General features: G+C 53.5%; 1 protein-coding gene across 6 annotated transcripts in view; it reads right to left on the reverse strand.

Moving 5' to 3' along the window:
* The window catches only part of FHAD1 (forkhead associated phosphopeptide binding domain 1), a 123,243-nt gene that overhangs the window by 2,855 nt on the left and 102,808 nt on the right, over positions 1-17,580 (reverse strand). For 4 of the 6 annotated variants that reach the window (XM_049618037.1, XM_049618035.1, XM_049618034.1 and 1 more), the window contains 5 exons: positions 14,679-14,805; positions 13,899-14,023; positions 10,642-10,731; positions 9,990-10,210; positions 9,340-9,505 (listed from right to left, as the gene is read on the reverse strand). In XM_049618037.1, coding sequence (XP_049473994.1) covers positions 9,340-9,505; positions 9,990-10,210; positions 10,642-10,731; positions 13,899-14,023; positions 14,679-14,805 — 729 coding nt within the window. Of the gene's footprint in view, positions 1-1,025; positions 1,133-4,474; positions 4,532-9,339; positions 9,506-9,989; positions 10,211-10,641; positions 10,732-13,898; positions 14,024-14,678; positions 14,806-17,580 lie in introns of those variants that run through there. The other 2 variants (XM_049618033.1, XM_049618036.1) reach the window with 2 other exon arrangements.

Below are 17,580 nucleotides of genomic sequence, written 5' to 3' on the forward strand. Positions count from 1 at the left end.
GTTGCAGGCTCTCAGTAAATATTCCTCGAATAAACGAGGGCTGGGACAGTACCTTTTTGTCCACTCTCCCATCGCTCCGTGTGGAGGCTGGCATGTGTTAACTAGGTTTTCCATTTTAGCATCCAACTCCCCCCAAACTATAAATGACTTTTAGCTGCAGTGGGAGACAGTACAGAATCACTGAATGGCATTACAAAGGAGGGAAAACCAAAACCCGCAGGGCCTCGGAAGGGAAGGGGGTGCCATTTCTGAGGCTTGCTAGAAATGAAGACTCTTTTACGAGTGAGCAGGACTGAAAAGCAGATTTTACACGTCCTGTCTTTTTCAGGATGGTCGTGGTGATTCCCTCCCTCTAAAGACACAAGGCACACAGTGGAGAAAGGGGATGGCCAAGCTACACTTTGTAAAGAATGTGGAGAGAACCTTTCTGCACCAAGGAGATCCTAGACACCCAGCCTCTAAGCTCGGGCTGGAGGGCTGGGAGCAGGCTCAGGCTTTGCTCTTAGCTGGGGTACCATCTGCCACATTCTGTTATGCCCAGACACGGCCTGAAGTTCCGGGGAGCTTCACATCTCAGAGGAGCACAATGTTCCTACAACAGCTAGGGACCATCCTGGTATCTCCTCTGTCACCTTACATCGCAAGGTGGTCCTGGGACAAAAATCACGCTACATGTATATATATATATATATATATATATATATATATATAGATGAATAAATGACCAGTCTCCCACTCGTGCCCACTTGGCAGGCTGGCAAAGCTGGGGGAGCCCTCAGGACACTCTATCCCGGTAACGTCCTGCTCTGGGTAGTAACCACCTTCCAGCCTTAGAATAAGGGTGTTGGTTGAGAAGAGGGTTCCATCTTCCAAAAATGTCCCTTACCTAGGATAGCTTTGGTTTTTCTAACGCTAATTTTGTTGTCTTGGAATTATTGTGACCTTGTCTCAAAAGCGAATATGGTTCCTGTTTCTTATTCCACCACAATGTGGTTAGCTTTCAAGCTTCCTGAGAGCTCGCCTCTATTTTCTGCAGAGTGGGAATGTGGTTGGGTCAGCTCCAGTTCCAGGGCTGAATTGTGAATGGCAGCGTTTCAACAGGTTTAAGATTTCATAGTCTCGATTCTCAACTCTTTAAAAAAAAAAAAAAAGAGTATTCTGGAGGTGTTTCCTCGAAATTCAAGAGAAAAGTCACCCGAAGTGTATCTGGTTTCTTATCGGGAGGTTTATTACCTAAAGCAGGGGAAGCAGTGCTCGTCTGGGTGTCAGATCTGCGATGAGCCGCACCTGTCTTATCCGGCTGTGTGGCTCCGGACGAATAGCTTAACGTCTCTGACCTTCAGACACCTCGTCTGATGACGGAGGACAGAAACGAGAGCTGCCCCGTGGGTTTGTTGTAAAGATTAAACGGGATGATGCACACTGAGCGCTTAGCTCTCTGCCTGGCACATACTAAGTGCTCGATACACAACACACGTGCTGGTATTTTTGTCAACTGGCTTTTCCGCTGACGTCCTATTGTTCTCCTTTTCCTTCCGGCTCACCTGGAAACCTGAGCTTTGCGTCTGGCTCCTCACTGTCTCTACAAACATTCGTCTCTTTAATACAGGAAGAATATTGACACAATTTAGCTCATGCGCTTCTCTCCCTTTTGCGCCAAAGAAAAATGGTTTTTCTCAGCTTTCAGATGCCACCCATTTGGATGAGATGTCGGGCTTTCCTAGGGATGGGGGTGGGGTGGGGATGTGCATGTGCAGAAGGGGGCATGGCCTCCAGGCCATGCTGCCCTGTCCTGCCGAGCTCCATAGGGATGGATCTCTGTTCCGGATTCCAGAGGAATCTGAGAGGTGGAGGCTTGTCCAGCAAGGGGCCTTTGGGGGAGCCCTGCGGTTCTCTTGGAGGATAAATCTGCTTTGGGTGGAAGCGGAGCCCCCCCGGTCGACGGAAGGGGCTCAACGGACGTGGGCTTCTACCTTGGCATCCCAACAGCCCGGGCATGACGAAAGCCGCAGCGGCGAACTAACCTCCCCGGCAGGGACTGCGAGCTCCTCGGGAGCCAGCCTCACCGCTGCAGCCTGCCCTTCCCCTGGGATTGGCTAACTGTTGCCGACCCTGGTGTGCTCGAGACCTCAGGGACAGTTCGCTGAAGGAAGAGCATCTCCCAGGCGCTGGGGACGCAACGGCGAGAGAGAGTGGGGGGCCTCCCTGGCCGACTGCCACTCCAGCGGGGGACCGTGCAGGGATATCGGGAAGGCGGTGTTTCTCAGAGAGCCCCGAGCATCTCCTGGGGAGGTGCCAGCCAGAAGCCTCCAGGGGGCCGGGGAGGTAAAAAAAAAGTGGGCGAAGTGAGCCGGGTGGGGGGTGGCGACAAACCCACGAGCCCGGCGCCTTTCTAAGGGGGCCTGCAAAACGCAGGCTCGTGGGCCTGGTATCACCAGACCTTCCCAGTTGCCCAGAGAAGCTGGACATCCAGAGTGTTTCGTGAGAGTGACCTATTTGGAAAGGTTACTTAAAAAAAGGAAACCGTTGAGCCGAATGGAACGCCTCTGTGGGCTGCCATTTTGCGACATCCGTTTCAGAGCCTGCCCCCTCGGCTTCCAGTTGGTTCTAGTAAATATTTGTTGGCAGGGTTGCCAGAGGAAATACAGAACGCCCGGTTAAATTTGAATATCCGCGTGAAAAGATAGATATATATATAGGTATAAGTATGCCTCATGCAATATTTGGGACATACTTCTACTAAGTGACTCTTTGTTGTTTTTCTGCAGTTGAAGTTTAACTGGGCATCCTGTTGGGTTTTGCTTTCCCTTAGATCTGGCAACTCTGTTGGGTGTTCACAAAACTCGCGGAGGAAGGGAGTGGGGCCATCTTTGGGATGGGGCATGGGTACGTGCAAGTCTCTTTCATATCCGCAGAAGGGTGCTAACCCCATCCTTACAGCAACTGTCTAAGGAGGCTTAGGGGCCCGCATTTAACTGAGTTGCTCTCTGGACAATTTTCATGGAGGAGGCCTTGAGCCTGCAGCCCCTCAACATTCATCACAGACTCAGCTGAGAGGAGCTAAGCTTAGCAGATAGTCACCAACCAAATTCCCAGATAACTGTAAAGCAGTAGTTTTAAGCCAGCAACCTCCTTGTTTTTTTTTGTTTGTTTGTTTGTTTTTGGTTTTTTTTTTTTTTACCCAGCAGAATGCTTTAAGCAAAATCCCATGAGGAACTTGGCATATACAACAAATAAGGGAGAACTTTTCTGGGGGAAACGAGGCGTATGTATGTGTGTGCCTGTGAGTGTGTGGGCTGGGGATGTTGACGGTCACACTTTTCCATGGCACCCAAGGGCTCCAGGGGACCCCAGTCTGAGCATTGCTCCAAAATATCTTCCTCGGATTAAATGCAATCGGCGGACAGCTGAGTGCTGAAGGGCAGATCTTGGGCTCTCCTGCACACCGGCTTTTCCTGAACTTTCCTGAACTCGCTGGGCTGTAATGACATCAGTCTGTCTCAAGAGCTGTGCTCAGACCTGGCCCTCAGACGTGGCCCAGCCAACACTGAGCTGCTCTTCGTAGGGATATTGCTCGTTAGATCACACAGCGTCCTCTCTAGGGGAAGACCCAGTGCCATCTTGTTCTAAGAGCACTGAGGTGCACTGCATCCATCATTAGCTCATGGACGCCATGAACTCTGGGTTTTCCAGTTCCCATGGGCTGCCAGAGAGCCCAGTCACGTGTGACTCCCCCTTGACAGGTAAGAAGGGCGTTAGAGTTGGCACTCTCCTCCTCACTCTTGGCTTCTTTCACCCATTTATTTTACTCTTAGGGCAGGGGTTCTGGGGCTCCCCACTCCTCTCTTCTCCTTTTCTTATGACCTTGCCTCCAAGTCCCCAAATCACTAAGTGCCTAGAATGGTTGCTCAGCCAAAACCACGCCTGCACCTGCCCTGTGCCTTCCCTCCAGATAATAGGTTCGTTGCTTGCCTGTCTCTTAGGTCATCTGCTCCGACTGTAGGCAAGGGAGGGGCAGGGGCTGGGGCGGGGGAAGGGAAGGCAGTGGAGGTGTGTGGATGTTTCTGGCACAGCCCATGGTGGCTTGTACACCCCTTGAAAACACCGTATCTGCTTTGTGTCTGGCCACAAGATCAGAAAACCTCTCCAGACCTGCCTCTCTCTCTCTCTCTCTTTGAAGCAACAGCTGCGAGACGTTCGTTCTTTTGCGCCTCCCTGTTCGAGATCCTCTAAACGTTCCTGAGCGAAAATATCAGGTGAGCAAGAGAGCGTTTAGTGTGTCCGGACCTGTTCCACTCTGGGGCGCACCTCTGAGGTCTCTGGGAGACCCTGGGGCTCACTGGCGGGCAGAAGATGCGGGCAGGAAGGGCTTCAGCTTCTAACCACGCGCCGCACCGCACAAACCACACTTCACATTCTCATCCTTTCGTGGGCTGGAGGGTACGGCCCCCACCCCCTACCCTCCCATTCTTACCCTGTACACCATCTACCGATTTCTACTCCTCGGTCAAAAGCACCCAACTGAGGGACCCTGGATTAAAAAAAAAAAAAAAAATTTTTTTAAACTTGGATCTTGAGAATGCTTGGGCTGGAGAAAAATTTCGGAAAATTGTGATTTGAGTAGGGTAGTGAGGCCATCGATGACGGTACAGAAGGTCGTGTGGAGTGTTCCTGTGTGCTAAGGGTCTTGTATCCACACTCTCCTTGAATTGGACGCATTGGGTTACGAGCCACCTCTATTCTCATCTGAAGGATGAGGGATCTGAGCTAATTAAGCAGAGCGAAGGTGGTGTGTGTGTGTGTGTGTGTGTGTGTGTGTGTGTGGAGACGGGGCGGTGGTCTAGCCCCACTGACCCCACCCGGCAACGCTGTGGCCACGCCCCTTGGCCAGGATTTGATTGGCTGGAGACCTGAGGGGCTTTCCCCAGCCAGAAGCAGCCAGCGTCCCGGAGCCTTCCTGACGCTAGGAGCCCTAATAAAGGGCCAGGAAGGGGCGTGCGTGCTGCCCCGATGGCTACTTCTGTGCATTTGAAATTCTCCCATTGAAAATTCCAGCCTTCGCCCATTCACAAAAAGTATCTGAGCTCTTCTTGGCCGGAGCCCTGGTTGTATTCACCAACTCTAAAGGGGACCTTCACAAAACAGCTGCTGGCTCCCGGAGCCCCGGGATCGCGTCTCGGGGTTTGGCGACAGCGTCAGCCGGCAGGAAGCTCTCTCAAGGACCTGCCGGCCTCGCCCCACCCGTCCACGAGCTGCCTTTTCTCCCCCCGCCCAGGCCCCGTAATCGTGCTTGCTGTGCGCCCGGCACTGCAGGCTTTATGGCATTTAACCCTCCCCGGGCCCCGTTGTTAATCATCTTTGGGTGCCCGTGTTGAGGAATCTGAGACGCGGGGGCATAAACCAGTGGCTCGGGGTCACTCAGGGCCAGGGGTGGGGCTTCGACTCTAGTCGTTTGGCTGCAAAGTCCGCCTCTGAACTCCGAGAGACACAGCTGCCTTATACGGTGGTGTGGGAAGCGGATGAGACCGAGCGCAGCCTGCACGGCTGTCATTGTCCCTCTGTCACAGGGCCAGAGCTCCAGACCGGGGGCCTTCCAGGGTCCGGAGCTGATGACCGCGAGGTTCCCTGTGAGTGCCCAGCACTGAGGTTTTCCCCAGTATTTTATATCAAGTCTCACTGCCCCAGCCAAAGGTATGAGTGTGGAAGTGTGACTTTTGATTCCAGAAAGTTCTGCTTTGGCGAACAGAGGTTTGAACATTAACCCTAAAAACTACTTCCTGCTTTTTGTTTTTCCTTTTTGAGGAGGGTGATGGTTCTGCCGGTCTAGTGCCTCAGCCACCCCGTTCTCTACGGATGGGGGAAATTTTATACGTGAGACAGAAACCATGAAGGCTCCTTGTGAAGATGCTAGGTGTCAAACTTAAAACAAAAATCATTTCAATGCTGAATATGTTCCTTGGAGGGAACTGAGGCCAAGACAGATTCTGAAGTTCCCTTTAGAATGCAGCAAAACCCTAAAATCTATGTTGCTTGTTGTTTTTCCTCCTGATAAATAGGAAGTTCTGACGACACGTTCATAACACACCTTGCATGCCCACCCTAGCCCTGGGATGAGCGGAGACCTCCTGAAAAAGGAGGCGCACAGAGCAACGGGTGGGGAGGAGTGAACTCGGGCTGGGGAGGGCAGCCGGCCTGGGGCGGGGGCGGCGTCCTGTTTCTGCCGCCGGGCAGCCAGGGGACGCTGCCCTCTGTCAGCCGCTCTGAATGGGCGGCCGCTCGCCAGCATCCCTCGCGGGGCCGACGGGAGGCATGAAGCGTGTGTCGTGTGGAGCAGGTGCCTGTCCCTCGGGACGTGCCCAGGAAATAATGCCACCGGCATCGCTGTGATTGTGGCTCTGCTTTTCGGAATCTTTCCCTCAATTGTGACTTCCATGAATTTGAAAGTTCTCAGCCCCAGCTCTTCTGGGGATACAGATGCAGGTTTGACTTGGCCACTTCAGCTCCTTCTCCACGGAAGGATGTCTAGTGCCCAGCAGGCTGGCATGGCCCCTGCATTGTGTATGAATGAGGCAGCTCATGAATAATGCATGTAAAGCCTGATTATGTAAATCCTCAGGTTTTCTTACATTTTTAGCCAGCCCCATGACAATGGCCTTTTTTGGGGCCCTTTGCTGCCCCATTCTGTGATCTGGTGTCTCAGCTTTGGGGGCTAGCCTGCCAAGTCCTGGGGGGGGCACCTTAGGGAGGGGTGAGCTCTCTGGCGGGCACATCAAAGGAAAAGTCAGGGCTCTGTCACTGGCCCAGCTCTCCCTGGTTGCCTGGTGTGAAAGGAAATCGTCCTTTGCCTGAGGCCTGTGATGTTTAATTCAAGACTGTGGACGCTAGAAACCCCTCATCTAGGGCTCCTTCCGAGCACGATGGCTGGGTTCATTTCTAGCGCTATAAGCCAGGGAAGCTGTGGTCTGGGAGGTTTGCAGGTTGGAGGGCAGGCTTCTGCGAGTAACTTGTCTGACCAGGGCCTCCTGGTTGGGGAGGAGGGCACCCTTCTATAGCCTTCTATGGCTTGGCCTCCTTAGAGCTCCTGCAGGCAACGCGTGCGCGCACACACACACACACACACACACACACAAATATACACACAGAAACACACATTACAGCACACACACTTATTATACACACTCACATACACGCACACGTGCAAGCATACATGCATAAATACACAGCCCTGAGTCAGGCAGACTAACAATTACAAGAAGAACGGGGAGAGCCCAGCAGAGAGCTCGCAAACTAGAGTCAGAGATCTGGGGCCAGGTCTAGGCTCTGCTTACCAGCTGCTACTGTGTGAGCTTGGGCAAGTCTCTTAACTCTCGGAGGCTCAGTTTCCTCATCTGTAAAACGGGACTCATCATACCAACCAGGAGCTAGGAAGGCGTGAGTCACCCCGATCAGGGTTGCAAAGCCTGGGTGGAGCCCGGTGCCTGGAGATGGTCACGAGATGGTTATGATAATTTTCCTTGTTTGTCCTATTTTAGTTTAGGCAAGGGTTAAGAAGAAGGGAGAGTCTGGTTTGGAAATGAATGCAGGAGTGAATGGGTACGGGTGAAAACTGCAGAGAAGACAAGGGAACACCTCTGCCAGAGTTTTAAAAAGGGGGGGGGGCGCCTGGGTGACTCAGTCGGTGGAGCGTCCGACTTCGGCTCAGGTCACGATCTCGCGGTCCGTGAATTCGAGCCCTGCGTCGGGCTCTGTGCTGACAGCTCGGAGGCTGGAGCCTGCTTCGGATTCTGTGTCTCCGTCTCTCTCTGCCCCTCTTCCACTCATGCTTTGTCTCTCTCTCTCTCTCTCTCAAAAATAAATAAGCATTAAAAAAAATTAAAAAAAAAAAAAGAGAGCCCCTCTGCCGACCACGGGGCAGGCACAGGTCTGCCGGGAGCTTCCGAAGCACCTGTTTGGCTGTGGGTCATGCGCGCCTCACCGTCAGCTGCAACTCTCGCGGGTCTGAGGCGGAGCTTGCCCCAGTGACCCCACGTGCAGGCAGCTGGCCACACGGAGGAGAGTGGCATCTACCCGCCGTGTGCCGGGCCCTGGGCTACCCGCTCTAGAGGGAGCACACGTGTCCCTCGCCGTCTGAAGCCACACGGCCTGTGAGTTCACACCGTGAGAGCCTGGATGGTGAGGGTACCGGCACTGTGCCCACAACAGCCCTGCAGGGCAGGGGCGGTCAGTTCCCGTTCACCGGTGAGGAAGCGAGGCGCCGAGAGGGGAATGGATTGGCACGAGGCCACGCAGGGAGGGAGTGGGGGGATCTGAACCCAGGACTAGCCGACTCCTGGGCCACGTGACAGAGGAGAGGACAGGTTGAGGGGAGGAGGTGGCTTCTTTTGGCTGGATCGCCAGCCTGAGTCTCAGATCTGGGTTTCTCAAGGCAATGCTACGGCCAAGTTCCTGCCAGGAGCCGGAGCTCTCGTCCTCCTGCCCTTCCTCCGGGTTCCCGCAGCCCGGAACGCACGCCCCCCGCCCGTGCCTGTGGTGGGCAGAGTCCAGCTCGCCTTTGCAACTCAGCGCAAAGGTGTCACCCCTTGGGAGACACCCCTGGGATGTTCCGGGCTGGCCGAGTGCCTGCCTCTGGATGACACAGCCTGAGCGCCCTTCAGCCAGAGACTCTATTTTTTTATTTACTTTTTAATGTTTGTTCATTTTGAGAGAGAAAGAGTGCGAGTGGGGGAGCGGCAGAGAGAGAGAGGGAGACACAGAATCTGAAGCAGGCTCCAGGCTCTGAGCTCTCAGCACAGAGCCCGATGCGGGGCTCGAACCTAGAAACGGTGAGTTCATGCCCTGAGCCAAAGTCAGACGCTTAACCTACTGAGCCACTCAGGTGCCCCAGACAGAGACTTTAAATCATTAAATCAGCCAGCAGTCAGCGCTTTACCTGTTATGCTCTAAAGGATTATGTTCTTCAAGGACACGCATCCATCTGTCCCCATCCATCCATCCATCCATCCATCCAATATTTCCTATGTCAACTATGTGCTGAGCACTCAGAGTAGTGAACCCACATCTTTATTCACAGGGAGCTTTTTCATCTATGTATCCCTACCACCTGGGAGAACCATAAAAATACAAACAATAGCCACTGGTTAGGAAGACACGGATACGCTAGATGAGGAGTTTCAGAGAGATTAAGGAACCCGCCTGGGGTCACACAGCAAGTGGCAGAGCCAGGGTGTAAACCCGGGTGTGTCTGACGCCCCACGGGCCACCCCGGGCGCTCGCTTTGCCATTTCCAAAGGGAGCCGGGGGGCGGCCTCAGAGCTTGCGCTCCCCGCCAGGCCCTCTCACCTTCTGCTGCCTGATGGCCCTGTTGAACCTCTTCTCCTGGTACAGCTGGAGCTCCACGCGCTGCAGGGCCTCCTTCAACAGGGCCTTCTCTTCGGCCTCTTTGTAGATGTTGTCCTCCAGCTTGGCCACCTGTGACTGGTACGTCTGCACGGATACTTTGCTCTGCCTGAGCGGACGGGAGAGACACGGTCTCTTTCTCCCGCATCTTTCTCCTTCGCCACTGGTGTCCCCAACCTGGGAGAATCTCAGAATACTTCCCCAGGTGGCTAACTCAGTGGCTTCGTCACCAGCGGATTTGGGGCGCACGGGGCAGGACAGATACCTCATCAGCGGCCTACGTGCTACCAGCCCCCCGTTTCCCAGAGAGGGTAGGGGAGCGGCGGCCGCTGAAACAGGGCGGGGCCTTGGGAAGCACACAAGGCGAACCCCGAGTCAGAATTCGTACGAGGCGCCTCTCGCTCGCGGCGAGAGAGGGCAGGATGAACCCTGAGCCCCTCGACCGCTGCTTTCTCGCAGACAGACTCGCTTCTGTCAGGCCCCAGGCCCCCTCCCCCGAGGCCTCTGCCTGTCCCGGACCTGCGTCTGCCGCTGCCCGAGGTTCAGCCACGAGAACGGACACCCGGCCCTTTCTGCGGGGACACGGGCGGTACCTGAGCTGTTCTATGTCTTTCTCGTAGCCTCTCAAAAGCTCCTCTTTTCTCTCCAGCCGGCTCTTGAGTTGGGTGATCTTATCGAACACCAGATCGAGGTCCCTCTGTCGGAGCTGGTTGACTCTCTCTCTCTCTTTGGGGGAGAGGTACTTCATGGATATGTGACCTGACATGTCCTTGATGTTCATCAGGCTCCCGAGTGTTTTGCTCATGTCCATGTACTACGAGGAAAGCGTTTGGCAGTTAAGGGGCCTGGCGCGAGGCCGCCGGAGGCCACTTTGAGGAGGCAAGCATCTAATTTTGTTTTGTTCAGTTTCTACAATTGCAGAGAACAAGCCCGTGCTTGGAAGTGAATCCAACGGGGCTGTTAGTGCGACTTTCATTTCCTCTGTATCCATGGACGCTGTGCCTTTTGGAGAACCAGGGGGAAGAGTGACAACAGACCTAAACATTCATGCCAACTACCCAGTTTTTCAAGGGATTGCAAAGTCTGAGCCATGCTGGGACAGTAGATGCGTCCTGCAGAGCTTTCGTAACAACTGAATATGCACGCGAGGCTGGTGTTTAGTTACCCTATCCGGTGGTTAACAGTGACTGCAGGGGACCCCACGTTTGGACGGGGCGGGGAGGGGACCACGCTGGATGCACATACCAACTTTTCACTGAGATCTAAAGCCTCAACCACATCCATCTTCCCTGACTTGATGTCCGGGACGGCTGAGTTGACAGGGCCGTTCTGAGGCTGGGGGGAAAAGAAAAGAAAAAAAGAAGTAAAAACTCTCTCTCGGCGTTCCATCGTGAACGTCTACATCCTGGAGGTAACACCCTGTGGTTCCCGAAGAATGACTTTAAGAGAGTGGATTTGCATGTCGGTTCCTGACCATCCAGTCCGAGTCCTCTGTCGACTGTGCTGCTGCCCTTCAGACTGTGACTCTCTTTGAAATGACACATCACTTGCCTTGTTCTCTGGTTACTGCCTGTCTTCCCTCCGGACCAGGGGTTCTCAACCAAGGGGGTTTTGTCCACCCTCTCCTGCGTGCCCCAGGACCTTTGACAATGCCTGGACACGTTTTTAGCCGTCGCAACGAGAGATGGCGAGTACTAATGGCACGCAGGGGGTCGAGGGCACGGATGCTGCTAAACACCCCACGGTACGTAGAACGGCCTCTGCCACAAAGAATTACCCGGCCCAAGATACCAGTCGTGTTCCGGTCGGGAAACCCCGGTCTGGATGACGAGCTTCCTTGCTTTTGCTCGCTGTTCCATTTCTCGTGCCCAGCATGGCACCTGGCACAGAATGGCACCCGGTGGGCATGCTTGTTGAATCAGTGAGACTCCTTTTATTAAAGGAGTCTCCTTTTCAGGCAGCAGAGACGATACCCTCACCCAATTTGGCCAAACCCTCCCCCAGTGCTGGAACCTGGTGGGCGGCCATCACGTTAGGCCCACGCTGTTTAGAAACAGTGCTGAACGGTGTTTGCAGCTGTGCCCTAATAAGACCCTATCAGCCAGCTGGCTGCTGAAAGTCCCTACGGACCGCACGGAAAAGCCACCGGCCAGATCGGGGAGCCTAACGGACCACAAATAACTGTCATAAATCTCCCCCCAAAGCAGATTGGGTTAAGTGCTCGCTGTGAGCATCTCTTGGCCCGCAGCATTTGCTGGCATGATACTGTAAACGCCTGAGATTAAAAGGAAGCCCAGCTACAAAAACGGAAAGCTCAGAAAGTGACTGGGATAGAAAAGCGTGGACTCTTTGTCTCCACGTCTATAGCGAGGAGCGTAAAAGAGGGGACTTGATGACAGTCAACCGGGCACACCTGCCGCAAGACAGTGTGAAGCGTCACTGAGCGTGCCCGGCTCTGGGCGCTGGCCTCTGCACCCCTCTTCCGGTTCCCTTCTTTCCCGATGGAGGGTCACCTAAGGCAGAGTCTGGTCTACAAGGTTCAATCACGCAGTCCCCTTGTCCTTGTCTGCCGACTAGCAGAGGGCTAGGGACGGGCTGCCACAGACACAGTCCTGGCCCCGTCAGTCATTATGCTGTGACCTTGGGTGACGTACCTGATCGCCCGAAGTCTTGACTTTTCCTGTCTGTAAAATAGTAACTCCAACACAAGGCCGCTGGGAGGGGTGATTGACAAATGAGAGTTTAGCTCAGTGCCCAGCACCCAGGAGGCACTTCACAGATGTCAGCCAGCCTTCCTCCAGCTCCTTCTTTTAATTTTCATTATTGCCAAGCTTGGGGGATTGGGGTCTCTGAGAGGGTGTGTGTGGGGGGGGCGGTTCCTGCTCTGTGGTGTTGGTGGTTGGAGAGGATCAGGGCTAAGGCGAAAGTAAATCTTGGAAGCAGGTTAGGATATGTTCTTCGCTGAGTCTGCCTTTTTCTGGAGACTGTCCCTCCCCTTCCAAGCTCAGACAGTGGGGGTTTATCCAGAAAGCCAACACATTTTTGAAGACTCACATTCCTAGCGAGTGTCTAGAAAAATTGCACAGGGGAATATTGTACAGATAGGATGATTTTGTTCTTTCTTTTCTTTTCTTGCTTTCTTTCTTTCTTTCTTTCTTTCTTTCTTTTTCTTTCCTTTCTTTCTTTCTTTCCTTCCTTCCTCCCTCTTTCTTTCTTTCTTTCTTTCTTTCTCTCTCTCTCTCTCTGTCTCTCTCTCTCTCTCTCTCTCTCTTTCTTTTTAGTAGACTTCGTGCGCAGCACAGAGCCCAATGTGGGGCTTTTATTCACGACCCTGAGATCAAGACCTGAGGCAAGGTCAAGAGTCAGATGCTCAGCCAACTAAACCACCAGGCACCCTGTTATTTCTTCTACAAGCCTGTGCGTGGTTTAGATCCAGCTGTGGCGGGGCGCCTGGGTGGCTCAGTCGGTTGAGCGGCCGACTTCGGCGCAGGTCATGATCTCGCCGTCTGTGAGCTCGAGCCCTGCGTCGGGCTCTGTGCTGGCAGCTCAGAGCCTGGAGCTTGCTTCCGATTCTGTGTGTGTCTCTCTGCCCCTCCCCTGCTTGCTCTCTGCCCCTGTCCCTGTCTCTGTCTCTCTCTCAAAAATGATAAACGTTAAAAAAAGAAAAATTTAGATCCCGCTGTGGCAGCAAGCTGAGCCCAGGGGATCCCGTGAGTGACGCCGACCTGAGCTGTCCACCATCACGTGTCAGACACCCACCAGACATCCATTTAGGGTACAGGGCACCTTCACCATAACAATCGAATCACTTCTGAAAATCCTAGCAAATAAAACTATTTCCCTTAAGGAAGGGAGGTTTTCTTGAGTGACGCTATTTAAATACCTCGAAACCATCATTCACAGCTACAATTTATTAAGTGTTCGCTCTGAGCTAGGTGGCGGGGCTAAGCACTTACCACCGCCACCTCTAAATCTTGGTCATTTCCCAGCTGGGGAAGGGAGTCCCAGAAAGGCTGAGCCCGCCCAAGGCCACACGGCTCGCAGGGCTGGGATTCTGACACAGGCCCCTCTGATTCTAGAACCTGTGCCTCTTAATTAGCCCTCCTGCTACCCTTTGCATGTTCATGTTCTTCAGTTCGCCACGAAAAGCACACTTGAGGCAAACTCACGGCGTAACGTTAAGAATTAGCCTGTTGAGTTATCTTCTGCGGAATGGAATATGTAACGTGAAAAGGAGGGCCCGCCAGCGATCGCCCTGGCCCAGTGTCAGTGCAAGGGTTTTACCACGCTGGCCACAAACGGAAAGCAACCTCTCTGTTCAGACACGGGGTCACCGCTATGGCAAAGCCACCGAGGGGTCGGCACAGATGCTGGCCTACCAGGGAGGGCCGGCCCTGAACCTCTGATGCTCACGGCCGTGCCAGAGCGCACGGCTGGTGTCTGCCCTCAGGCCCACGCATTCCACGTCTCAGTCACCGCGGGGACAAACTTTCTTTGGTTACCGCTCTGATCTTTATTCTTGAGAAAGCTGGCCCGTCAGGTTTTGCGTCCGATGTCTTCTGGACATTTGTTTCCATTCTGACAGCCTTTAAGTCTAGAAATGATTCATTCGGGTGGTCCTTATGATCTATAAAACAAGTAAGTGAGAGTCAAAAGAAAGGGTCGGGAAGAAGTTATTGCACGTAATAATCACAGCTGCTCTTTACGGGACCCTTACCATAGGCCGGTGCTGATCTCCAGCCCCCTCCCTCGGCAGGTGAGAAATAGGCCTAGACAGGTAGGTGGCTTGTCCAAGGTCACACAGCTAGGAGGAGGCTGCGGCCTCGCAGGTGTCAGTGCCAAGGCACAGAGGGTGAACTTTCAGCTACAGGAGCAAGGACGGAACTTGAACCCTGGCCTCTGGGTCCTAGCTCAGCGCTTCCCCCAGCAGCGTCTTGAGAATGCCATCCCCTCTAAACAGGGTGTTCTAGGAGGTTCCCCAAGGCTGATCCTTGCAGTGTTAGTCTATGGCCAAGTTCCCGCCGGGCCACAGCGAAATGAGAAAAAGGAGGACACTGTAGTGACTTTTCCATGAAATCCTATTTATTTAAATACCAAGCCTTGCCCTTGACTCTGAGACCATGCCTGCCATCATTCCTTGTATCACTACGTCCTTTCGGTCATGAAGTGATGGGGATAGGAGACAGTGGTCCTGGCCGATTGTCGGCGCCCAGAGTGATCCCTAGAGTCTGGGGCTCAGGACTGTGAGCTGGGAGAGGGAGACCAGCAGGGAGGGAACTTACTTGCTGAGGACGCCTTCTCCAGCTCCTTAATCCGTGCACGCAGTTCAGACAAGGCTTTTTTCTGACGCTGAATGACTTCCTCATGTCGGGACCCTTTGCACTTGGCCCCTAGATCACTGAAGGATTCCTGCGGCCAGAATGGTTCAGACAGCAGCGTTATCAGGGGTCAGAATTCCTCCCTTATATTCCAAGAAACACGTACAATTCATGGCTAGCAGGGACCCTGTCACTTAGTACCTTGGAAGCTACTATAAGGGGCTTTGGCACAGAAGGGATTTAAAATTTTCATTTCAAATATAAAGTCACATCTAGGAAGATTTTCAACTTTCTTACCTACTTAGCATATCTATAAATAAAACCCCCCTCTATGTTCCCTCCCCACATTTTATATTTTATTCTAATATTCTGTTAAGCCTGGGTTTCTATTTGTTGTCATTTTGGATCTTGTTTCAGAATAATCCCATCAAATTCTGCTGCAGGAGGGGCATTTTTTGGATGAGAACACATGATATTTCCTTCTTGACTGGTAATAAGGATGATTGTCCAATATTTGCTGGGGGTGGGGGGAGTTTGACTGGCTCATGGTTGGTCTGGAGAAAGGAAAACCTTTCTCTGAGCCTTCTGGAGCCTCTACTGTCCAACACAGGTCTCTTGTGACGAGGGGAATGTTCCATATTTGCACCACCCAATATGGTAGCCACCAGGCACAGAGCTAGAGTAGGGCTGATGAAGGGCATAGACAAGGAGAGGTCTTCTCTATCTTTAAAAAAAATTTTTTTTAAACGTTTATTCATTTTTGAGAGAGAGAGCAAGAGAAAGACAGAAAGCATAAGCAGGGGAGGGGAAGAGAGAGAGGGAGACACAGAGTCCAAATCAGGCTCCGGGCTCCGAGCTGTCAGCACAGAGCCCGACACGGGGCTCGAACTCGCGAACTGTTGAGGTCATGACCTGAGCCGAAGTCAGACACTCAAGCGACTGAGCCACCCAGGCGCCCCTTGGTCTTCTCTATCTTTTAAGGGTCATATCTACCTTTCAGATTCGGAAGAATCCGAGGTTCCGTCTTTCAGAGGAAGTCACATATACACAACATTTGCATACAGTTTCTGGAGGTTCCGGGACCCCCCTGAAGCCCCCGTGTCACACGGGCTCCGTGCGAACAAAGTCCTGTCTCCAGTGGTGTTCCCAGAGTCCAGCCCCGTGCCCCAGCTTAGTAGACGCGCAATAGTTACGGAGACTGAATGGACCAAGGTCAGAAACAGGAGTAGGAAGGAGTCTGTCCTGGCTTTCTGGCTGGGACCAGGCTCACCAGCAAAAAAGAAGGGGGTGCTCCACCCGCCTGCACTTAGTAGGACCTCACTTGACCTGGATACTGTCCTCAGCCTCCTTATAGACTGCACGGCTGGTCCACTCTTCCTAGGTTGGTTCTATACTAGCCTTGCTGTATTTGAGGGTGTATGTCGGCCCAGGAGTAAACACCTGAAATGTCGTGTGTGTGTGTGTGTGTGTGTGTGTGTGTGTGATGTGTGTGCACACGTGCAGGGGTGCAGAGAGGAGAGCAGGGGCTACTGACCTGGGGGTTGGGGCAGCCACAGCAGCGAGGCTGGGTGACAGCTTTTATTCTGTCTGAAGAGTATGTCTGAGCCCGATGTGACCCTTACTCATGGCTCTTCTGGGAATTTGTTTATTTAGAGAAGATGAAGATTCTTTCTCATACAACTCTTACGCCCTCTGACCCACTCTGGCTTAGAAAGCAGGAAGTAGCCCGAGTTTGGAAAGCCATTCTGAGGAGGAACAAATACTTTTTCCCTTTTATCTTGCAGCCTCCCCGCCCCCGCCCCGCCCATCCTCTTCCGTGAATCCCCCCACAGAAGAGAAATTACTAATTTCGGCATCAGGTCAGCCACCCATTCTGGCAAACTCGTGCAGAGCCTGAGGGGGTCTGGTGCGAACAGGAACCCTGTGCGCCTTCCTCTGTGCCCAGCGCTGGGCCTGGCATACAGGAGACGTTCAGTAGGTGCCGGAAAAGCGAACGAATATGGGCTGCGTCCCGCACTAAGAGCCTGGGATTCCAACGGGTCGGAGACGGGAGTGAGACCCGCTCCCCGCCCCACCGAGGCTTTTAACTTCTGTTAAAGTGCGCTGGACAGTGACGGTGACAAGGACAGCTGGCTGGGCCGCCGAGCCCTTTCGTTCGAGCTGCGTGCGGTCCTGGCTCACTGCTGTTTGGCAGGGGGATGGCATCTTTGAGGAAGCAGGGAGGCAAGCTGACACATTTGGCCCCGTTTCCGAGTGAAAATCCAAAGCCCATTGCCGGAGCGCCCTGTTCTCTAGTTTCCTAAAGCAAAGGGGAAAAGGATGTCCCCCCGGACTCCAGGAAACCCGAGGCCTCGAGGAACCACTGCAGCCCGTGGTCAGCCTTCCACGGACTGTGGGAGGCACCACGCCCCCGCCACGGGGGCAGAATGTGAGTGCCACCTGCGGGGGCCGCGTGGCATGGGCTGCTCTCACTCAAAGACACGCGCCCTCCCGGGCCGGCGGGGGGCTGTGCAGCCGGGGCTCCCAGGCAGGCACCCCCAGAGAAGTCACCGAGAGACAGGCCTGGAGCGTCAGTGGTGTGGCTCTCTGGGAGGGCAGTTTGGCCCCTACCCAGCATGGTTCAGGACGCCCTCCGGACCCAGCACTTTCACATCCGGGAATCTGTTCTGCATACATACCTACAAGGACATCAACTACAGCAACGTGTGGAAGTAGAAATAACGTATAAATGTCCACCAACAGGGGACAGGGCTGGATAAAAGGGACACCGTGGAATTCTATGTCCTCATTTAAAAGAACAAAGCAGGTTTTTAAATACTTACTAGAGAAGGTGGCCTTTATATTGTGTTCGGTGGGGAAAAAAACA

Source organism: Panthera uncia (genome assembly GCF_023721935.1).
Source record: "Panthera uncia isolate 11264 chromosome C1 unlocalized genomic scaffold, Puncia_PCG_1.0 HiC_scaffold_4, whole genome shotgun sequence".
Taxonomy (NCBI): domain Eukaryota; kingdom Metazoa; phylum Chordata; class Mammalia; order Carnivora; family Felidae; genus Panthera; species Panthera uncia.